This window comes from Dicentrarchus labrax, unplaced genomic scaffold (genome assembly GCF_905237075.1).
Source record: "Dicentrarchus labrax unplaced genomic scaffold, dlabrax2021, whole genome shotgun sequence".
Classification (NCBI taxonomy): domain Eukaryota; kingdom Metazoa; phylum Chordata; class Actinopteri; family Moronidae; genus Dicentrarchus; species Dicentrarchus labrax.
The window spans coordinates 5,439,988-5,460,549 of record NW_026136707.1 but is presented as its reverse complement, the minus strand read 5'-3'; the positions used below and the strand labels follow the sequence as shown (position 1 = coordinate 5,460,549).

Below are 20,562 nucleotides of genomic sequence, written 5' to 3'. Positions count from 1 at the left end.
GTTCTGACAACAATACATTTTATATAATTACATTCTGAATGTTAGTTAACCAATTATTTGCTCATGTATTCATACCTTTAACTATAATGACCAAGTGATACAGGACAGCAGTTTTCTAGCCTGGGTCATTTCAAAGGAAAACATTGAAACCTGACCTGCGGCTTCTTATGCAATACACCCATTGTAGTATCTAAAATATTTAAAATGAGCAACATTTTGTGTAAAATCACATTTGATAGTCTTATATATGCAACTTCAATCTGAGTGGACAAATAAACATATATACAAGTGTAGGGAGGAGTGGGCACATTTGTAAAATAGAATGTAATGCAATACCTTGCACTTTTCTATTTTAAGTATTACAAGTATTTCATATTTATTGCAGATTTCTTTAAATGGATCGTGTTTGATTATAGGTTTGTTCACCCACTGAGTGCCAACACACAGGGCAAATTGAAGGGAAACTAGATTGAATTGAATTGGGGGTTTTTTCAGTCTTAAACATTGTACTGTTCCGAATCCAACAGCAATGAACAACTGTTGTAATTAATACGTCCCGTAAGTTTAAGAGAAAAACAGAATATGGTCCACAACAAACAACCCTCCTACAACCTACTGTGCCATTAAATTACAGACTAACATGTTGGTGTCATCTAGTGGTAAAACAAGTCAAGTGAAGCCAAGACAAATGCCCTGACAATAGAGACCTTTATTGTAAAATTTCATCACATCACAATAATAATTTTCATTTTCAGAGTGTATGACTGGTTGTCTGTACAATATACTGAAGGTTAAAATGTGAATTTTGTATAAAAAAAATAAAATGTTAGAAAATAAAATGCAAGTACTCAAACACAAATTCTAACCAAGAATATATTTTGTTCACCAGGTTACTAAAGACACAGAGCAATCTAACACAACTAAAAGCAAAGATAAAATCAATTCCTTTGAATGTACATAGCTTTTCTTACAAAACATTTTCACAAGTAAAAAGCCAGGAAAATCTGTAAACCCCTACAAAACTACATTAGTACCTGTATCAGCTAACTGAAACTACACAAATGTTAAAAATGTTAAGAAAGTTGAAACCAATTGGAACATGTTTACTCGTCAAGATATAAACACTGTTGTAGAGGAATTATTTATCAGCCTGACTTTCACATCTACAAGTAAAATTCTGTACACTCTAAGGCACTTGTGGCAGCCACAATGTTTTATACATGGAAAGGCACATAATGTTTCATCTGTGCACCTATTCCCTATTAGAAAAGTATTCATACACATTCAGAATCAATTCGTGATAAGTTTACTGTATATTATGCAATATGAAATTCAGTACAGCAAATTAGCAGTGTGACTAATATTTACAGTCTTATAAATCAACTGTGCCTGTTTGGATGGATCAAAGCTGCATTATTGGGGCAGGTTGCTCACGTCACGGTTGGTTTTACACCACCAGGCTCTCCCGACTCACAGCTCCATTCTGTAAGACAAGAAACGTTGCGTCAACTTGACAAATGTACAAAGGTAAATTCTGATTTAATCACATTTTAGATGCCTCAATCAGAGGTAAAGAACAAGGGTGGTGACATTCTACAGTTTTCTTTTTCTTATTTCTTGTGTTTTTTCAGTGAAAACTCTGCACTTTTGTTTTTTAGCTGCATCACTGTACACAGAGCAACGCAGGAGAGACAGCACAACAGGCTGTACACTTTACAAGCTGATGCTCAAAACCCACAAACCCACAAAATTAACTGATAGTTAACAGACAGCAGTGAGACTCCACACAGCTGGGCAGCAGCTGGTCCAGTTCTCTCTACTCATGTTGCTATGTTTCCAGCGAAGGAACTGCATATGTAAGAGCAAAACTCATACTGGAAATTTCGGGAACACTCACATGTTCATGTGGTTACGAGCACATAACTGAACCTTGGTCTGTGAACGAGTTTTGCTGGGGCTCACCTTGCGGAGGTTGCTTTTTTTGGAAGATGACACACTTTCATCTTCACTGTACGGTGGAGGTGGTGGGGGTGGGTAGTCATCACGGCGACCAGGATATCCAGAGGGCGGGTTCTGGGGAAGTGGCGGAGGCCCACGTGGCGCCCTCCCCCGATCAGAGCGGTCGCTCTCGCTGTCCAGTCGCTCCCGGCTGCGTGCCCTCTGCTGCTCGCCCATCTTCTTCCTCTCCATGGCTTCTCGCAGGAAGCTGTCATCATAATCAACACGCCCACCCCTGGCAGCGCCGGCAGCTGGGCGATTCCTCTCCAGGTCCATCAGATCGTCACGGCTGCGGCTGCGTCTCCCTGGGAGGCCACCGTAGTCCCCCCTGTCTCCTCTCCGACGATCATCAGGGGAGTAGTCACGCCGCCTGCGGTCATCAAAGTCGCGGTCGTGGCCGCTGCGGGCACTACTGCTCCACCCATCATCCGAGCTGAAGAAACAGAAAGCAGCCAGTTGAGGGGAAACAGAAACATACCGGGGCTGTTGCTCGGACTTTAGATTAGCTGCTGGATAAATGTTTAAGACCCGTTTAAACTAAGTTTAAACCTCATTGCTGTGTCCTTTCTTTAAACCACAGTTGACTTAAACCCGGTTTCTATATCTTGTAGAAATAAATCACTTAAAACTTTAAACCAGCACCTGAGGTTTGAGCTACATGCAATTATATTATTACATTATATAAAGCCACTAAATGCAGTGTCCCAGTGTGAAAGATGTTACATAAGCTTTCTTGTTGGTAGTGGGTAAAACCACTGAAACTACCAGTATGAAGCCACATTTTAGTTTGTGGAGCACACCCAGTATACACCTCCAACTGAAAGTGCTTGTTATTTCCCTCTAAATTCAACTTGGAAAAACAATATGTTGCCGTCTTAATAATCAAAGTCAAATCTGACATGACTGACAATATAAACAGCTCAAGGAAAAAGAAAAGACTCCACAACGCCACAGCACCCAGCACCTCCCGCCCCCGCTGACTAAGACTGGTTTTAATTCAACCAAACTTTATCTTAAATTGCACATGTACGGTTTATTTTTTTTTGTCAAGCTGCTTAAAATAATTTGCTTGCCATTGTACTTGCACATTGCATATAATGTATATATTTTTCATTTATAGATTTATATTTTCTAGAATACTTTGTAATATTCTTATTGTGATAAGATCGATGTGCACTGTTCTCTTTTTACTGCACTATATTCCCCAATGTTGCTGTGTGTAACTTGAATTTCTTCTATGGGGGATTAATAAAGGTATATCTTATCTTATTTTATTATGTTTGAATAAAAATACACTGAAGATGGTGATGATAATAATATGGATTTCTTCCTCTATGGGAGGAGTGACAGGAAAAAACAAATCACAGGTTTTTTTTAAGTATCATTATTACAAAGATGCATCTATCAGGGGAAGCACCTGTGCTTTACTTTCATGGTAAAGGTCTCTGGAAAGCGTGTGGTACTCCCACGGTACACCCTCAGCTACAAAGAAAGATGAGATTTGAAAGAATGATAAAAATTCTTGTGGTTGCCAAGATGCTTGAAATAAAATATATATACTATATTTATACACAGAAACATTAGGTCCTTAGTACATAAATATACTATACATACACACAAAGAATATAATTATGCTATTTATACATACATAGTCAATATACACTATATTAACTGTGCATAGATAGTAAAATAGCATATACATGCATGCATACTACAGTAAGATTGAGATAAGTATATGAACTGCAAGGTACTTTCCAATGATTTATCAAGTGCATTTATATTGGTATGAAGGATAGATTTTACAGGTGGATACCAGTATCAATTTGAGAAGAAAAGAAAGAAAGAAAAGAAAGAATATATATATATATATATATTATTTTAATTTGTTTTAAATAATTTGGACCAAGATATGTACTGAAAGGAACAACAAAAACAACCCAGGAGGTTTCTACTGTAGGCAGAAGGGAAAAAAACATAACATTCAAACAAATGCAATTTTTAAAAACAATCTGTGATGCAGGTAACCAAACAGAATCCAAAAAGGGGTTTGCACATCGAAGTCTGTCCCATTTCTCTTTTAATTTAGTTCACAGTTTCTGCGCAGAGAGGAATAAGTATAATTTATTCGCTTGTGAAACCCTTTTTGTATCAACATTAATCACTCAAATTCTTGACTGAAACTTGACTTGCCTGCTGTACACTTCCTCATTCATCATGTGCTAAATGGCAGAAGCAGCTGGCCAATACATGCCACCATCTACAAAGCTTAATTCAGAGTCAGCAAGCTTAATACGTCAGGTTTAAACATTTGAATATAGCAAATAAATCAGTTTGATGTTACTTCAAGTAAAGTATAAAAAACAGCATGAAAATAACCACAAAAAATGAATCTATTTTATAGATCTTAAGGCATTAAGCAGAAAAGTAGAATATGACAATTAAGTCAAGATAATATTCTGACTTTCAGCATTAATGTTTGGATAAATACTTTTGTTTTCTAAAGGATCCTTCTGCTTAGTGTGAAAAGAGATAAATTCAGTAGCCAGCTGAGCTGTTGAATGGAGTGGGTTTGTTTTTCTTAATCAATTCTTGAGTAAATCTGAACGGTTTTCTACACACAAAGACAAAGCTCATAATGCATCGAGCCAGACAACAAGTAAATGATCACCACTGCTAAACGGGGTGATAATGGTTCAGAAGGAATGAGACTCACCCTCTCCTGCCTCTGGGCTCATCTGGGCGCCGGTGTGGTGAGTAGTCATCTCGGCCGTACCGCCGTCCAATGTCGTCAAGGTTGTCCATGGAGCGGGCACGTACGCGATTCTCCATGTACCCTCCACCATGGCGCGGGTAGTCATCACGGCGGTGGCCTTGCTGGGAAACACTGCTGATGGTGCTCATGGCTTCATCCCGGTCATAGACGGTGGCTAGAGGTGGCGGCTGGGAACGCCCCCCACGACCTCGAGGCTCCAAGCTATCATGCAAGGAAGTGACTTCACTCATATTATCCACTGAGGTAGAAAAAACAGAGCAGAAGAGATGATAAGTAGACCAGATAAAATTAAATGGTTTCTTGGTGAAGAATAAGTAAACTAAAGCCATTTGGACGGGATTCAGATTAAGAATGAAAGAAAAATTTAATATTAACTCCGCTCCTCGTTAATTCAACTCCGAAACTTCAAACAGTTTTATTACCATTGGGAAATTACACAATACAGTTTGTCATAGACTTGGACATTCAGCAGGACAACGCTTAAAGAGAGATCCAAAAGCCTCCCTAGAAGGCGCAGGAGAGTTGAGGATGAGGCAGATTTACTGCTTACGGTAAAATTGAGTCAAAAACTGTACCTCTTGTGAGAAGTACAGAAGAAGTAAAGTTTTTTACTCAGTGTTTAGTAGATGAAATGTTGAAGATGTTTTTTGTTCAGTGTGTCATGGAAAAGCCACACAGCCACAGTTTGCCTAGCACTGGTCTAAATGAAGTGTCCGAGAAAGTCGTTCTGACAGGATTGAAATTACAGGAGGACCAGCAGCAAGTTTACTGAAAGTAGGTCACTGCAGCCAGGATTAATAGTCGCATGGATGCGAAATATTAACCACACAGGAAGTAGTTGAACAGTCTGTTGGCGTGCAACTGTGCCCACAGTAACAGGAAGTGATCAGTCACTCACAGCGGTTGTAGTTGGCAGGTCTGGCCGGGTCCAATTTGGAAAGCTCCTTCTCCATATAGTAAATGGCACGTGTGGCGTTCCCATCAGGATCCACCTGGATACGATACCCACTGCGAGCTGGTGAGAAGAAAAAAGGAAGTCAGATTTCAGCTTCATTCAAATACGCTGAATGAAAAACATAACTGCAGTAAAAGGAGTACTCACACACTGGAGTCCTTTAATTTTATTAGTACTGGCGAGTCCCTTACCATTAGGTATCTACCAATTCAGACTGGGAGTTGGATCTGATATCTATATTAATAATACAAGTCTACTGTTTCTTTTGTTTTAAGTACTTTTTTTACTAATCTGTATATACATATATTTTGCACTTACTTTGGCAATGTATTCCCATGCCAATAAAACCCATTTGAATTTAATTTTTTACTTAAATGTTGAGTTAATATGTATCTAACACACTGGAATCTGACATTTATTTTTCATGAGATACTTGATCCAAACAGTTCCTGAAAATGCATTATGTTTATTAGGTTAAATTATTGATTTTTGAAGTTTAACTTAATGTGACTCCTGAAACTGACATGGTGCAATCCACTAGAGAAAAGTCATACAACTTTCTAGTCCCTTAAGCCAGTAAATTGGACATCTTTGAGATTTGGACTAAACACAGATGTCACATTTGGCTTTGGGAATCAGTGATCAACATATTTCACCATTTTATGTACCAAACAACTAATCAGTTAATTCAATCTACAAATTAATTGAGAATGAAAAAAGTTGCAGAACAAATGCTTATCACAGGGAAAATGAAAAAAAAAATATGAATACGCCAAAAGTATAATTCTAACTAAATTGTTAATCAAGAAGTCACACATACAATAAAGTTAGAATCAATCACTACGCACATATATCATGTCAAAATATTCATAACGTTAATAATGTTGTCTACGTTTAGATCCTAGGGTTAGAGCAGTAGTGTAGTGTAGTGTAGTAAAGTATACCCACTTATTTATCAGTCATCATAACGAAAATTTTATTTTCCTCAGATGGCAAAGACATGACATAGTAGTCCTATTTTCAGAGTGCATGGAATAAAGAATAAGGAATAATTTGCACAAAAAGCATAATTATGTAGCTGTGTTTTGTCTGTGGGGCTGTACTGATTCAAAATCTGTACCTATTCTGAGGCAAACGCTAATATCATAATGATACTTACCCCTAATGCCAAGCAGCAGAAGTTAAATGACAATATGCAAATTGCCCCGTTTTTGGGTGACCTATATGCAAAAGTAGTCTTACATGTGACTTTTTATAACACAGGGTGTTTATCCTTTGCACAACAGACCATTTAAAATAAATTGGGGGACAAATTAAGAATATACACACTTGTACTAGGTTAGGGAAATTCCACCAGAGATCAGCCACTTTCTGAAGAAAGATGAGAGGTGGCACAGACGTGACTAATTTCAGAATCGCAATGCACACCCGGCACGTTGACATCTGAAGTCATGTTATGTACTGTTTAATGTAGTAATGACATCTGAAGTCATGTTATGTACTGTTTAATGTTTTCCCCTAGTGTCTTTTTGACACCCACCTTTTACTGAGGATTATATCTGAATAATCACACAGCAGAAATATCAGTTTTAAAAAGTACCGTAATTTCTGGACTATAAGCCGCTACTTTTTCCACAATGATGCGGCTAATCTATAGATTTTTACGGGCCAGGGGGCGCTCTAGCAGGAAGCGCAGGAGCGAGACAGACAGGTGGAAGAGATAATGCGCCGAGGAAGACGCTAGTTTGATTGTGTTTTGAATTCATTCAGTTAGAATTCACTCAATTCATTCAGTCATTTTGCGCACCATGCTCACAGCCTCATCATGGAAAACACAAGAAGAAATGCACATGATGCAGCTTTTAAGTTAAAGGCAATCGATCTGGCTGTCGAAGAACAGCTGCTGCACGTAAGCTTGGCATCAATGAATCGATGGTGAGACGTTGGAGACGGCAGCATTTATTTTATTAAAAATTTAAAAAAATCTTTCTGTGTAAATATCTCATGTTACAACGTGGACATCTGCGGCTTATAGACAAGTGCGGCCTATATATGTACAATTTTTTTTTTCTTTTTAAATTTAGTTGGTGCGTCTTATATTCAGGTGCCCTCAATAGTCCGGAAATTACGGTAACTTGATCCACATATTGTAATTTTCTTAATAAAAGTCTAACAATTGGGTGCAACTCATCTCAAGGCTAATGACAGCACTGGAAAGATGTACAAAGACATGTGACAATCTCTCTAATGGGAAGGTTTTACAGTACAGGTGGCAAGGCTGAGGTAAATACAAACTGCCATGTACTCACTGTGGTCCTGGTCTCCGTCATGCAGCAGAGGCACCTGAGAGCCCTGTCCCACTGCACAGACACATTTAAAGAAAGCCCAGCATTAAACAAATTAGGTAGGCAATTTTATGTCATTATGAAACTCATTTTTAGTTAAGTTACTTTTACTGATAATGAGAACTGCTACAAAAAGGACTCATAATGCAAGTATCGCCCACCTGAGCTAGCGCCATCATATTCTCGACTGTACCCATTCTGGGGCGGTAGGGGTCCAGCTCCGTTGGGTAGAGGAAGCAGGGGCATACCGGGCTGGTTCATTAGCGGGCCACTGTATGCTGGCTGAGCATACATACTGGGAGCATACATGGTGGGAGCATAATGACTGGGCACACCTTTCTTCACTGCTTTTCCTGCCTCGTACACTGCAAAAAATAATGGGAGACAGTCGGTTAAAGTGAAGAGAATAACATGATAGTGTGGAACAGTAGAAACGCTTCATGTGTTTCTGGCAAGGACAGAAACTAACACCCAACAATTGTTCATTTCCTGCTGAGAGTTTCAGGAGAAGATTGAAACCTCTCTAATAGTAAAAAAAAAATAGTCCCTGTAAAACCACAATTTGTCTTAACACCTACTGTCAATGTTTACCACTAACAGACAAACAACAACAAAAAGTGTGTAATTAGTGATCTTGAAAAGTGCAGGTAGATTTTTTGGACCATTGATAGTTAATAATTATAATTTGGGCAGAGCCAGGCTTGCTGTTTTCCCCTTGCTTTTCTTTTGCTAATCGACTACTGGTGAATAGAATAGGATAGAATAGAATAATCTTTTTGTCTTTTGTGTCTTGGGCACATTGCTACAATCTGTTGCTTCACAAAAACAAACAAACAAACACTGACAATACAGCAGCTAGACTATGAGAATACATGAAAAAAATATAATAATTCAATTGCTATGTGCTATGGTGTTGGTGTATTTATTGCACATTGCTCTATAGATTAAGTATTCGAGTTCAGCAGTTTGAGGGAGGTTGGGACGAATGATAACGTCAATCGGTTTGATTTGCACTTTGGCATGGGGGGATTTTTATGTGCTCGTATTCTTTCCTCTCTATTATCCTCAGCTATTTTGTGCTCACTGGCAAGCCGGCTGTTCAGCTGCACTGTTAACTTGTCAAACCATGCTGTGATTCCATATCTAATGATGCTCTCAAGGATCACCTGGTAAGACATCAGCACTGGCTGCTCACTCCATACAGTCACCTTAGAAAGTCTCTGTTGCAGTCTATTGCACAGGTTATAAATGTGTGTTTTCCAGCCAAGAAGGTTGTCCAGGTGGAAGTATTTGGACGAGGACAAATTAGTGATTTTTTTATGGTTTTTGATCACCACTGGGTCACGGTCAGTCACTTGTCTCAGGTCTCCTGTGTTTTAGTGACATTTAAAGTAAGTTTGTTAGTGTCACACTACTTGATAAAGGTGCCTATCCCATTGTGGTACAAAGAAAGGTCCATGTCTTTGTGAAGAAGGCTCAAAATCCTAATTATACATAATTATTGGGGTGTTCTTTTCCGCAATCATTAGTGTACAGTGTAAAAAGTATAGGTGATACCAACAACCTTGTGCGACCCCTGTATTGCTGCGTTTGGTCTCTGACAATGTCCCATTGACTTTCACTAGTTGTGTCCTGTTAGTTAAAAAAAGAATAAAACTCTTAACATTAAATGACCACAGGAGGTCAAAGCTACAAGACGACAATCATTATTCCCTGTGGCAGAGGGTTTTTTAGTCACTGGTGTTAGGGTTGACTTCTTCCACAAAGCTGGAACAGTGTTAGTGTCCAAAGACCGTTGGAATATGGGACAGCATGCTGGTGGTAGTTCTTCTGCATAGCTTTTTGGCAAAAAAGGCTGGCAGTCACATTCCAGCCAGCAGGGGGCATCAGTATCTGGCAAAGGCTGAAACAATGTCAAACTTCTGAGTGAGGTTTTGTGACTCAGACCTCAAGTACAAGTCATTCAGCTCATTTTTTCTGTCTGTCCACAATGATAATTAGTTTTTTTGCAGGGTTCATGTGAGTAACAGATGTTATAGGGCCAAAGTTTTTGGGTGTTTGAAAGCTTCTCTTGCATTTGTTAGAAGCTGTTTGAGTTATTCTTGAACTACTGACAGTCCTGCCTTTCTATTTCTAAAGGCTTGCTTTTTCCTGTATGCAGTCTTTAATTTCTTTTATAATGTAAGGTTTATCGTTAGGATAAACAACGACATCGGTCTACCACACTGTCGCCACAGAATTTCATGTAATCAGCAGTGCTGTCAAACGATTGAAATATTTAATCACGATTAATCGCAATAATGTCATAGTTAACTCACAATTAATCTCACATTTTTATCTATTCTCAATGTCCCTTGATTTCTTTTTGTCCCATTATTTTTTCTCATTTTAATGCTCTTATCAACATGGAAAAGTGGATCGGCTTGCTTTGTGCAAATGCTGTTTTCATTGAAAACAACATTGGCATATACTGTAGTGTTCAATTTCACACTAACATTCTCACTTGGAGCAAATAATCTCTAACACAATGTAACACTGTCCATCAATAAAAGGGTGAAAAAAATACTTTGTCACACAAATAGCCCCTTCAACAGCCCTTTCTAAGGGATCAACACAGGGCGATACAAAATAAAATTACAAAGTGCACATGTAAGGTAAACTAGGATTCAGCCTATAGTGCAGTTAAACCATGGCTTAATACTTTTCAAGTTTGCTTTGAACATAGCAGTCAGGCTACTGCTCTTTAACCACCAGAGGCTCAACCCAGCCTCTTATTTCAGAAAGAATGAACAGTAAGGGTTACCAATAAAAGGTAAGCCTACTACTTCTTTGCTTTGAGCCAGTTCTCAAATAGACAAGCCTGTTGACATTTTCAGACAACAAGGAATCCATCCATTTCGGCGTCTCATGCTCGCCATCCACTCAAAACGTAACGTCTACTACTCTTAAACAAGTGCGTGCGGCGTGCCTGTTGTTTTGTTTCCGGTCTAGTAGATGTTTTTCTAACGTTACTAGTTGTTGCAACAGCATGTGAAAAAAACTCCAAAGTGTGCTAGGCGTTAATCTCGCGATAAAGAAATTGACGCCGTTAAAATGGGTTTGCGTTAACGCAGTTAATAACGCGTTAAACTGACAGCACTAGTAATCAGTAATGATAACAGTAGCTTCATCGAGCTCGAATGTGTGGAGTATGGACCAATCTATGCATTTAAAACACCTCTTAGTGTCTTGACTTGAAAAACTATTTATACAAGGAAAATAAGTGTATGGTATTGTGTTCTGAGTTAGAAAGTCACACATGGGAGCATAGCCATTTTAGAGAAACCGTGGTAGATAAAGAGGGAGTGTCGGGTAGAGAATGGATGACTTGAAAAACTATTTATACGAGGAAAATAGGTGTATGGTATTGTGGTCTGAGTTAGAAAGAGGGAACTTTGACTTTGCAGAATACGCATTCTTAATGTTGCCATAGCATTTATCTTGGATCTTGTTATTTGGGGTGTCGCATCGTACATTTTGGTTCAAAGCCTGGCAACACAGTCTCCGGCTTACAGTAGTTAAAATCGCCCAAAAAGGAAATACAGTAGGTGCCACTGGTGTGTGCTGCCACTGTTTGTAGTCGGTGATACACAGAGCTGTTCTATGTCAGGGCTTATCACTGTACACTGTCTCTCACATACGCCCCCTCGGTTCCTCTTGTCAACCTTGTGGTTAGGTGTACTGTACATCCTCTCCACAATTAATATATAATTGGAACCCATTTTGTGAGGCAGCTTTGCTTAAACAATCCAGGGCTGAAGTAAGCTGTCAAATGTAGGTAAATTCAGATAGACCGTGTGTGTGCATTTATGTTTACTTTGTATATAACAAAAGTACAGTACAACAGTACATAATATAAATACAGTGTAGTAAGATTTAGGAACTCTCCCTTTTGTTAATGTTACATTAAAGCTGGGTAGTTTGATCTTTTTTAATACTTAGTAGTTTGATGCCTGAGTTTTAGTACCGATAGTAATGCAATGCTTTTTTAAAATGCCATATGTTTCAATTTCTGTTAGATGACAGACCACCAGAACCTCAGAACATCGCCCTATCGGCAAATAATTCTCCGTGTACGCACTGGAAACAGTGTCACAATGACGGCAGTTTGTAAAAGTTTAACTTCACTGTTTTTCATAAATTTGGTAATAATGTTTTAATTTTAACACTACAGCATTGGTGTGTTTCATCACAGTATAGTCATATAATTCAGTTACCAGCTCAAACTAAGAACTTTGCCAACATAAAAAAAATCTAATATTGGCATAATTATCATTTGAATTGGAAACTGACCCAAGATACTCAAATAATCTGAACAGACTTTCAGCGCAAACTGTTAGTACTTGACAGTTTTTGATACTCAGTGCTAAACATGTGTTTTAATCCAAAAAAGTAACACCCAGCCATTGGTTACATGCAGTAAAATAAAGAGAACATGTTCAAATGAATCTCTTTTCCATTTGATACTTACAGGCCCGTGGGCAGCAGCAGCGGTCGGGGCAGCAGGGGCAGCTGATGTAGCAGCAGCACGTGTGTGGACAGCACTGGCACCAACAGATCCCGATCAGGAGCAGAAGCAACAGGAAGCCCAGAACCACCAAAACAACCAGGAGCCAGTCTGTGTGGACCAGAAGGGAGTGCATTAGATATATTTATATAAACGCTTTACGTTATTAATCCATTAATTTTCCTTCTTTAAACAGCGAATTAGAAGGCATTTTTCATACAGTTTCACTTTCAATTTCACATTACATACATACAATTGGAAGATTTACACAACAAACTTAAGTTAATGTGAACTACAGATACAGTTGTCTACAGATGATGCGGGTATTGGCTTTTTTGTAATAAGAGAAAGTAAATGGGTTATTGGAAAACAGGAAATACCAAAGCTACTACAGCAGCCACTGTTTTTCATTACGTTTCCAGGGCACTACGGTCTAATTACAGGTTGTTCTGATTCTTGTTTAAAAATCAATTAATCTGGTTAAATCCACGGACAACCCCCAGATTTCATTTTTGTTATTGTGTGTTCAGATCAAAACATGTTGGCTAATGTTGGTAATTTGGTTATTTTTTAAGGTTCTGTCAAACCGGTGAAACCAGTTTGTCCATGCACCCAGGGTATGACTCCACTCTGCATGTCAGTTCAGGCAGCCAACAAACAAAAACAGCAAAGAGAGGGGAGACACTGTTCTTTCAAATGAATCAACTGAAATGGAAACTGGATTAGCAGAGCATTATTTGGCTGTGTACACTGATAAGGAAATGTGTGCTGAGTGTCCTTTTGTTGCAACCAGGCAGCTACATAAAGTCACACATGGGAGCATAGCCATTTCAGAGATACAGTGGTAGATAAAGAGGGAGTGTCAGGTAGAGAATGGATGTAAATGAAGTACAACACAAGCGGAACAGTTGGGTTTGTAGTCTCTCACCATTACATCGTTAAATGCACAGCAGGATGTTTGCAGGGAACAATTCTCAAGATGAGTCATATTTGCTACTTTGTCTGTCACTTTGCACTTTGAGTCTGACCTTGGCTGGAACATCGATTGTATTTCTGAAGACCTAAATTATTCAAATTGTTTAACAAAGGAAAAATAAATTACTAAATCTTTTAAAAACACACCCAGGTTAAGCAATACAGCTGGGGTGTAATTTTTGCCAATTGCCATCTCCTAAACCTCATCCTCCCTCACACTCTGTATTATGGGACTAAAACATGAGCTATATCAAGAGGCTTGTACTACCTTCCATAACCAGTAAGTCAATGCCAGGCAGGAGGTCAGTAGTATTTGACTTTCTCTCTGTGAAAGAAAGATAAAGCCACAATTACTTTAAAGTGGTATCGGTCTAATTTTACTGCCAACAACTAGTTACTAAAGACTTATTCAAAACCAGGCTGGTGGCTGGTATCCTCTCTGTTGACTGCATATCTGCCCACACACTAGTTCATCAGCCACTTCCAAAAGCCTATCTGGGCCAAGTTTATTTGGAACGTTTGTTCTTATTTGAAGAAAACCGTATGTGCAATTCCATGTTTGTGAATGGGAGAAGGAGAGTGAAGAAAGAAGAAGCATAGAGAGAAAACGAAGAAGCATATACACCATATGTGTGTTTATACACATATCAGAACCACAAACAGAAGGTAACTTACCAAGTACAATGAGCTCTGTGTAGTCTTCGCCGTTTCCTGAAAGGTCCTGGGAAGAGATCACAGAACAGACGTAGACACCGCTGTCGCCCCATGCCGTCTGCGCTATATTCAGGTCTGCATCTGCGAGAAACAATACATCCACAAGTTTAATTGTTGTTTTTAAAGTAGCCATATAACCTTATAATAACTGGATCTGATGATGATCCTCAAACAGGAAAAATATTACTCATTCTCCTCACTATGTTGTTACAACTATGAAATAAGTGTGTGTCAATGGGTCTTTTCTCAGCTTGTCTTTATTTTGATAAATGTAACAATAATGCACAAAGAACAGATCCTAGTACTGTTATTACACTAATTCATCTTCTATTAAACCATGTACTTCGCTTGGTTATGAAAGTTTCAAACACTTTTATGAGTGAAAATTGATACAGTAATGTCTCTGTCAAAAGCAATGCTGATCTGGTCATTCATTAACAGACAGAATAGATGGATTGGAGAAAGACTGTTATGATAACTGTAAAGCATTGCACACATTGGTGTATTTGTATGCTTGTGTGTTTGCGAGGAAACCTCTTCTAGAGGCAGACTACGTGAAATACCAGATGAAGTGGCTGTTTGAAGCTCCACTGTGAGAAAGGAATGATACGTGGAAAAAAATACATCACTATAATGAGCACCAGATGTTAACAGTTTTAGAGAAAGATTTAAAAAATGCCAACTGCACAGTGTTTCAGATGCATGGTGGCAGAATAGACAATACTGGACAGCTGGGGTGGATAACTATTGTTTTAAAAGCTGATATCAGCACATTACTGTCCACAAAGTTAATTATTTTTTCCATTATGGGAACTTGAGGGTGAATTCTCTTATTTCAGGTTGTTGTCTCTTTATGTTCCTCTTCAGTGTCCCACATCCGCATTTAACTGCAAGTAGTAATCTTTGAATCTTCATTTCTGGAATCTCATTCCCGTATAGCTCATCATGTCCATCCTAACACCAGTCCTTTCTTTCATGGTCATATTCATGCTAATTCAGTTTGAGAAGTTGATCTACACAGAAATTTAAGTGAGAACAAGAATAAGAAACTAGTGTATACACAATTGACAGACTAAAATATGGAGGAGGAAACAATTACTGGCAGAGTAGATAACAAACAAATTTGGTCAAATGTCTGTAAAATATAAGTTGTGAAACATTTTCCTAAATTTAAATAGTAAAAAAACCCATGAAATTCAGCCAATTTTAATGAATCACTTGGTCAATAAAACATCCAAAAAGTGAGAAACACGTAAAAAGTTAAAACGTGCACAACTCGGGAACTAAAATGGGAAAATATAGAAAGCAAAGAATTTTCTGTCGATCGATTAATCATTGCAGTTCTTATGTTAAATTATTTACTAATAATGTTTCAATCACAATGACATGCCTTTATTTTTTAAAGGACCTGTGTGTAGGATTTAGTGGCGTCTAACAATGTAGTTGGAGACTGCAGCTGCGTTATCCTCATGATGTTATTCTGTTGCTCATTTTCAAGGCCTTGGCTAGTCTGTCCTCCAGCTACATCACTGAGCTGTGAACGCCGTGTGCACCCGGTCATCGTCAAGGTTTATCATATCTAAGAATTCATGATGATCGTGCCTTTGTCATTAAAACCCCGGTTATTTGCTATGATCTGTCAGAGGTGATCAAACCAATAACTTTACTGTTAAAGGACGCGTGGAGGATTTAGGGGCATCTAGCTGGGTTATAAGGTAGTGTGGATGCAGATTGCAACCCCCTCGCTTCAATCTCCCATCCCAAGCATGTATAGCAGAAACTAAAAAAACATGAAAGGCCCTATATAGAGCCAGCGTTTGGTTTGCCCATTCTGAGCTACTGTCGAAACACGGTGGTTCAACATGGCAGACCAGGACAGAAGAGGGCTTACAGCGTCTGTAGATACAGCTCATTCTAAGAGACTGTTTGCACATTAATAAAAACATGTTTATGCACATTATATTTGATTTGTCATTTTGGAGCCTGCAAAATCCAGGGTGGAAGTAACTAATTACATTTAGTCTTGCTACTGTAACAAAGTATTCTTTTGTGTACTTGTACTTTTTTGAGTATTTTTTAAAATCAGTTAGTGTACTTTTACTGAAGTACTTTTTATAACAGGTTGTACATTTCAAGTTGCATCGGTTACAGTAAAAACAAAAAGTTCACATTAAAAAAGTCCTGAATATGTGTGAGAATGGCTATATAATAAGAAAGAGAGAACTAAGCAGCTGCCGCAGACAAGAAGCTGCTGGTGTGTTTGTGGCTGCAGAAGAGCAGAGCTCCAGACAGACATGCTAAATGTCAGGGTGTACCAGGGGAATAGTCTTACCCGGGCACGGTCTAACAGTTTTCTGAACCACAATGCACATTAATGCTCTAAAATGAAGGATGACATCGTTATGGGTTAAATTTGGGAATTACTGCGCCTGTAGTTACAAAAAAGATCACATCTAACTTAATCAATCACTGATTTAATGCACCACCTGGCGAGCATGAAGAGTGACAGACAGGCTGAATGGACAGGTTATAATATGAACTGAGAATGGTAACAAAGTTGAAACATTGTTGACAACTTCCCATTGCACAAGACTAACAAAATCATGTTCAGACACCTGAGTACAACAACTAAAGAGAGGGATGTCAACAACCAACGTGTTACCTAGCAACGTAGTGTTGTCGGTATCCGCTATGCTGTGTTTAAAAATAGTGCATCTTTTCGCTTTAAGTGGGTGCAGCCCCTGTGGAGTTTATATTGTTTATACATCTCTGTGTTGTATCAAGTTGCATTGCTTTGGTGATGTTTTATTCTGCTGTTAAAGTGACAACCATTTTATTTCTGTAGCCTAACATTGTTGCTCCCCCCAGATGCAGCCAACACAAATACATTTCAACTAACTTACTTTTTACTTTAATCTAAATACATTTTTAGAACATTTTACTTGAGTAAAATGTATTTAAAGTTAATTTTACTTGAGTATAATATTCTATTACTCTTTCCACCTCTGCCTAAATCTTACACAGTGAACCTTTAAGTCTGATTTTACCTGTTAAGTCAAAAAAACAACCATATCCAGTCTTTGAAATCCCAGTCAGATGTATAGTAAGTGTAAGTTTTGATCCACTCACTGTTTAGGATACTGATCTTGCGACCCTGGTAGTCCGTGCCGAGGGTCACAGCACTGCCTTGCTTGGAGGCCACAATGCGCACTGTCCTCTGGCTGTCGGCGCACTCGATGTTGGCATCATAGTTGGGGTTGCTCTGAGACAAGATGTTCTCTGCACTGCTGGGATTCAGTGCAGCCTGGATGGGGTCCCGGCAATATGATTTATACTTCCATGTGACAACAGGAGACTGAGTGGCGGTTGTCTGGTAGTTACAGGTGAGGGTAACTGGCTGGAAGAGGATGACAATGTACCTCTTTGTGGGGCACTGGACCGAGATGGCCATTGTGGACTCTAAAAAAAGATTTAAAAAAAACACTGTTAAGTCATATTGTGTTGGTTTCTATAATTAGTCTACAGTACCCCCTAGGGAGTGGTATATGACACACAGTATTTCCTCATTGCTAGTATCACTGAGACTGGGTGTGATGAGTCACCTCAGACAGTTTCTGTGTTGTCTGACCATCACAGCAGAGTGAATTATGACATCCAGTATGCACGCTTTGCATGCTCTGAGAACAGGGGAATAAGTAATACCAGGCTTTGGAGACAAACCAAAGACTTTGATTGGCCATGGGATTTTGTGACACTGTAACACCGTTAATTTGGGTTCTTTCCAGCCAGACATGTTCTTGAAGGTGCCCCCTTTTTAGCCATGGAGTCTTCTGTGTCATAACTTGACTTTTCTCTCACCCAGCGGCTTTCCCCATATTACTAAAGTTAAATGTGAGGTCCCTAAAACAACCATACCACTCAAAATAAAATACAAAATGTCACTTTGCAAGTGCATATTTTGTGTACAGGTTTTGTCTGCAGACATTATATCACTAAACTGCAATAAAAAGTATATATACATAAAATCATATTGTAGGACTATCAGGGACACCATCCAGAACAACTAGTCTTTATTTTTGTAATAACAAGTTGTTGAATGCTTCGGATGTCTTCTAAAGTTCTAATTCATTTGAACTATGATAGATATATCACAGCAAGGGGTTTCTGAAGGCCTTTGTGTTATTTCAACCGTTAGAAAGGCTGTAGTTTGTGTTGCAGTTGATGTTAACTGTGTTATACTGGGACGTGTTTGCTCTGACCCTCCTGTTTCACTAACCTTATCTTTCATCTTAAACGTAAAGACCTGAGGTTAGCCTACAGGAATGACAGAGCACGCCGCCAACAATGTGTGTGGTTTCCAAATGGGTGACTTAGCATTTCCCCCAACGACATATTTTTTTCCATTTGTACATTGAGTAAATGTCATATCACTCCATATCACAATGTTACATATAAGATAAGAAGTTCCTTTAGTGATCCCTGTAGGAGAAATTCAAGTCAGTCACAGCTGCACAGTGGAATATAATGCTTAAGTACAATAAAGAATAATACAATACAAATATTATAAAAGATATAATAGAAAATATAAAACTATAATTACAAATATATATTATTTGGTATCTTTTTTTTATATTGCCCATAATCTTTGTAGGTTTTGCATTATTTCTGCCATAAATATATGTCAATAAAATAAAAAATTATAATCAGTTTATTTATGACTTTCTAGGTATAAGAAAACCCCTGTCAACAACAACAAGCTACGTATCTGTTGTTATAACAGCTTATATGGTTCAAAAATCTTGTTAGATAAACTGCGGCTTTGATCATCTAATGCAACTTTCTTAAAACTTAATAATTATATTAATAATAAACATGGACGAAAACAGGCACTAGGCGAAAAATTACCAGACAAAACTGGGTCAAATTTGAAAAAGAGTCGAGCAGCCACAGAAGCACAGAGCTCTCACGGAAGAGGGCCCACCCTGTTTGGGAAAAAAAAAAAGGCCAACTTACCTGTTGCCATTAAAGCGGCGAAGATTAACGTCCAAAACATGTTTACTCCTCTTTCCTCTGACTCTCAGTCGACGTAGAATCTTGTTATTTCATTAAATACACACAAATAAAACCCCTTCAGGTTGTACATACTAAAAGAGCGCAACTGTACTTCTCCTCAGTCAGGTAGTTCCAGCTCCATTTTGTGTCTTTGTGTGCTTGAAGGCGAGAGGAGTACCTGAACGTCCCACGTCAGCCGCGCAGCCAACAGGTGAGCTCAGCTTGCACAGACAGGTTGCGAAACACAGGGGTGTGTACGGTATTTTGAGTTGTTTTTTTGCTCGATAGTGGACTCATTTGACTACAAGGAGCTGGTGTTAAGAACAGGACAGTTAAAGAAAAATACCATAAGCTTTCTTGGTCGCTGTGTTTTGTGCACCCTGATAGGAATTTGACCGAGAAATAAGGTTATGTTTCACCTACCCGCGCTAGTTGGTACAATCCAGACACTGATAACGCTATCAAAACCACTATTTGTTAATGTTCAACCCGTCTGTGGGAGTACAAGTGTGTGTGTGTGTGTGTGTGTGTGTGTGTGTGTGAGTAACCAAGTAGGCCCATTTTCTGTGGGTGGGAAATTTTGCAACTTAACACTGATTGTTGCGCAGTTTTCCCGCACTTAATTATCATAGTATTACTGCATACTGCATACTGTGTGAAGTAACTAAGAATATTTACTCAAGTACTAGTTTGCGGTAGCCTACTTATTTACAGTTTTTGCTATTGCACTACAGTTCAGAGGGAAATATACTTTCTACTACTACTGCTCACTCAACTACATTAATTTAATCACTTAATGTTATTTAGTAAATTCAGATCAGTAGCCTAATACAAAATATTATCAGCAAATAAATGATGATGCATTATTGATTAAGATATGACTGTACTGAAATGGTGAAATTCACAAGCTACCCACCCAGCAGTATATATAGTGAGATAGTCTCAATAATTAAAATCCAGTAATATAATATATAGTCTGCAATGGGCCATTTTGCACTACTTTTGGGTACTAAAGGTAAATTGTGATGCTTATATTTTTACTCAGGTAAGATTTTGAATGCATGCCTTTTACTTGTAACAGAGTATTTCCACAACTTGGTATTGCAACCTTTACTTAAAGTCCCCCTCCACTTAAAGAATACGTTTTTCTTCCCACAGTTGGATGTTTGGGCTTTGCAGATGGTGTTTTTAATGAGGTCGAATT

The 20,562-nt window shown here is 38.5% G+C and overlaps 1 protein-coding gene across 2 annotated transcripts; it reads right to left on the bottom strand.

The window, feature by feature from the left end:
* Window positions 1-689: 689 nt before the first annotated feature.
* Window positions 690-19,544, bottom strand: lsr (lipolysis stimulated lipoprotein receptor). 2 transcript variants are annotated; one of them, XM_051405258.1, is made up of 11 exons: window positions 19,320-19,544; window positions 17,436-17,765; window positions 14,268-14,387; window positions 13,861-13,917; window positions 12,582-12,728; window positions 8,233-8,436; window positions 8,036-8,086; window positions 5,670-5,786; window positions 4,712-5,009; window positions 1,963-2,431; window positions 690-1,483 (listed from the first exon to the last, which is right to left on the bottom strand). In XM_051405258.1, the coding sequence occupies exons 1-11, from the start codon at window positions 19,357-19,359 to the stop codon at window positions 1,448-1,450; spliced, it is 1,869 nt and encodes a 622-aa protein (XP_051261218.1). In that variant the 5' UTR covers window positions 19,360-19,544; the 3' UTR covers window positions 690-1,447. The 2 variants fall into 2 exon arrangements, with proteins under 2 accessions (XP_051261218.1, XP_051261219.1); XM_051405259.1 differs by lacking the exon at window positions 13,861-13,917 and having other exon boundaries at window positions 19,320-19,542.
* Between the last annotated feature and the right edge of the window lie 1,018 nt (window positions 19,545-20,562).

What these genes read in the sequence shown, in the direction of transcription:
- lsr (XM_051405258.1), bottom strand. Translation starts at nt 19,359, where the DNA reads ATGTTTTGGACGTTAATCTTCGCCGCTTTAATGGCAACAG. An exon ending in CGCCGCTTTAATGGCAACAG is followed by an intron (nt 17,766 to 19,319) that starts GTAAGTTGGCCT and finishes ATCTTTTTTTAG; the next exon opens with AGTCCACAATGGCCATCTCG. An exon ending in GAGCCCAGAGGCAGGAGAGG is followed by an intron (nt 2,432 to 4,711) that starts GTGAGTCTCATT and finishes CTGTTTCTTCAG; the next exon opens with CTCGGATGATGGGTGGAGCA.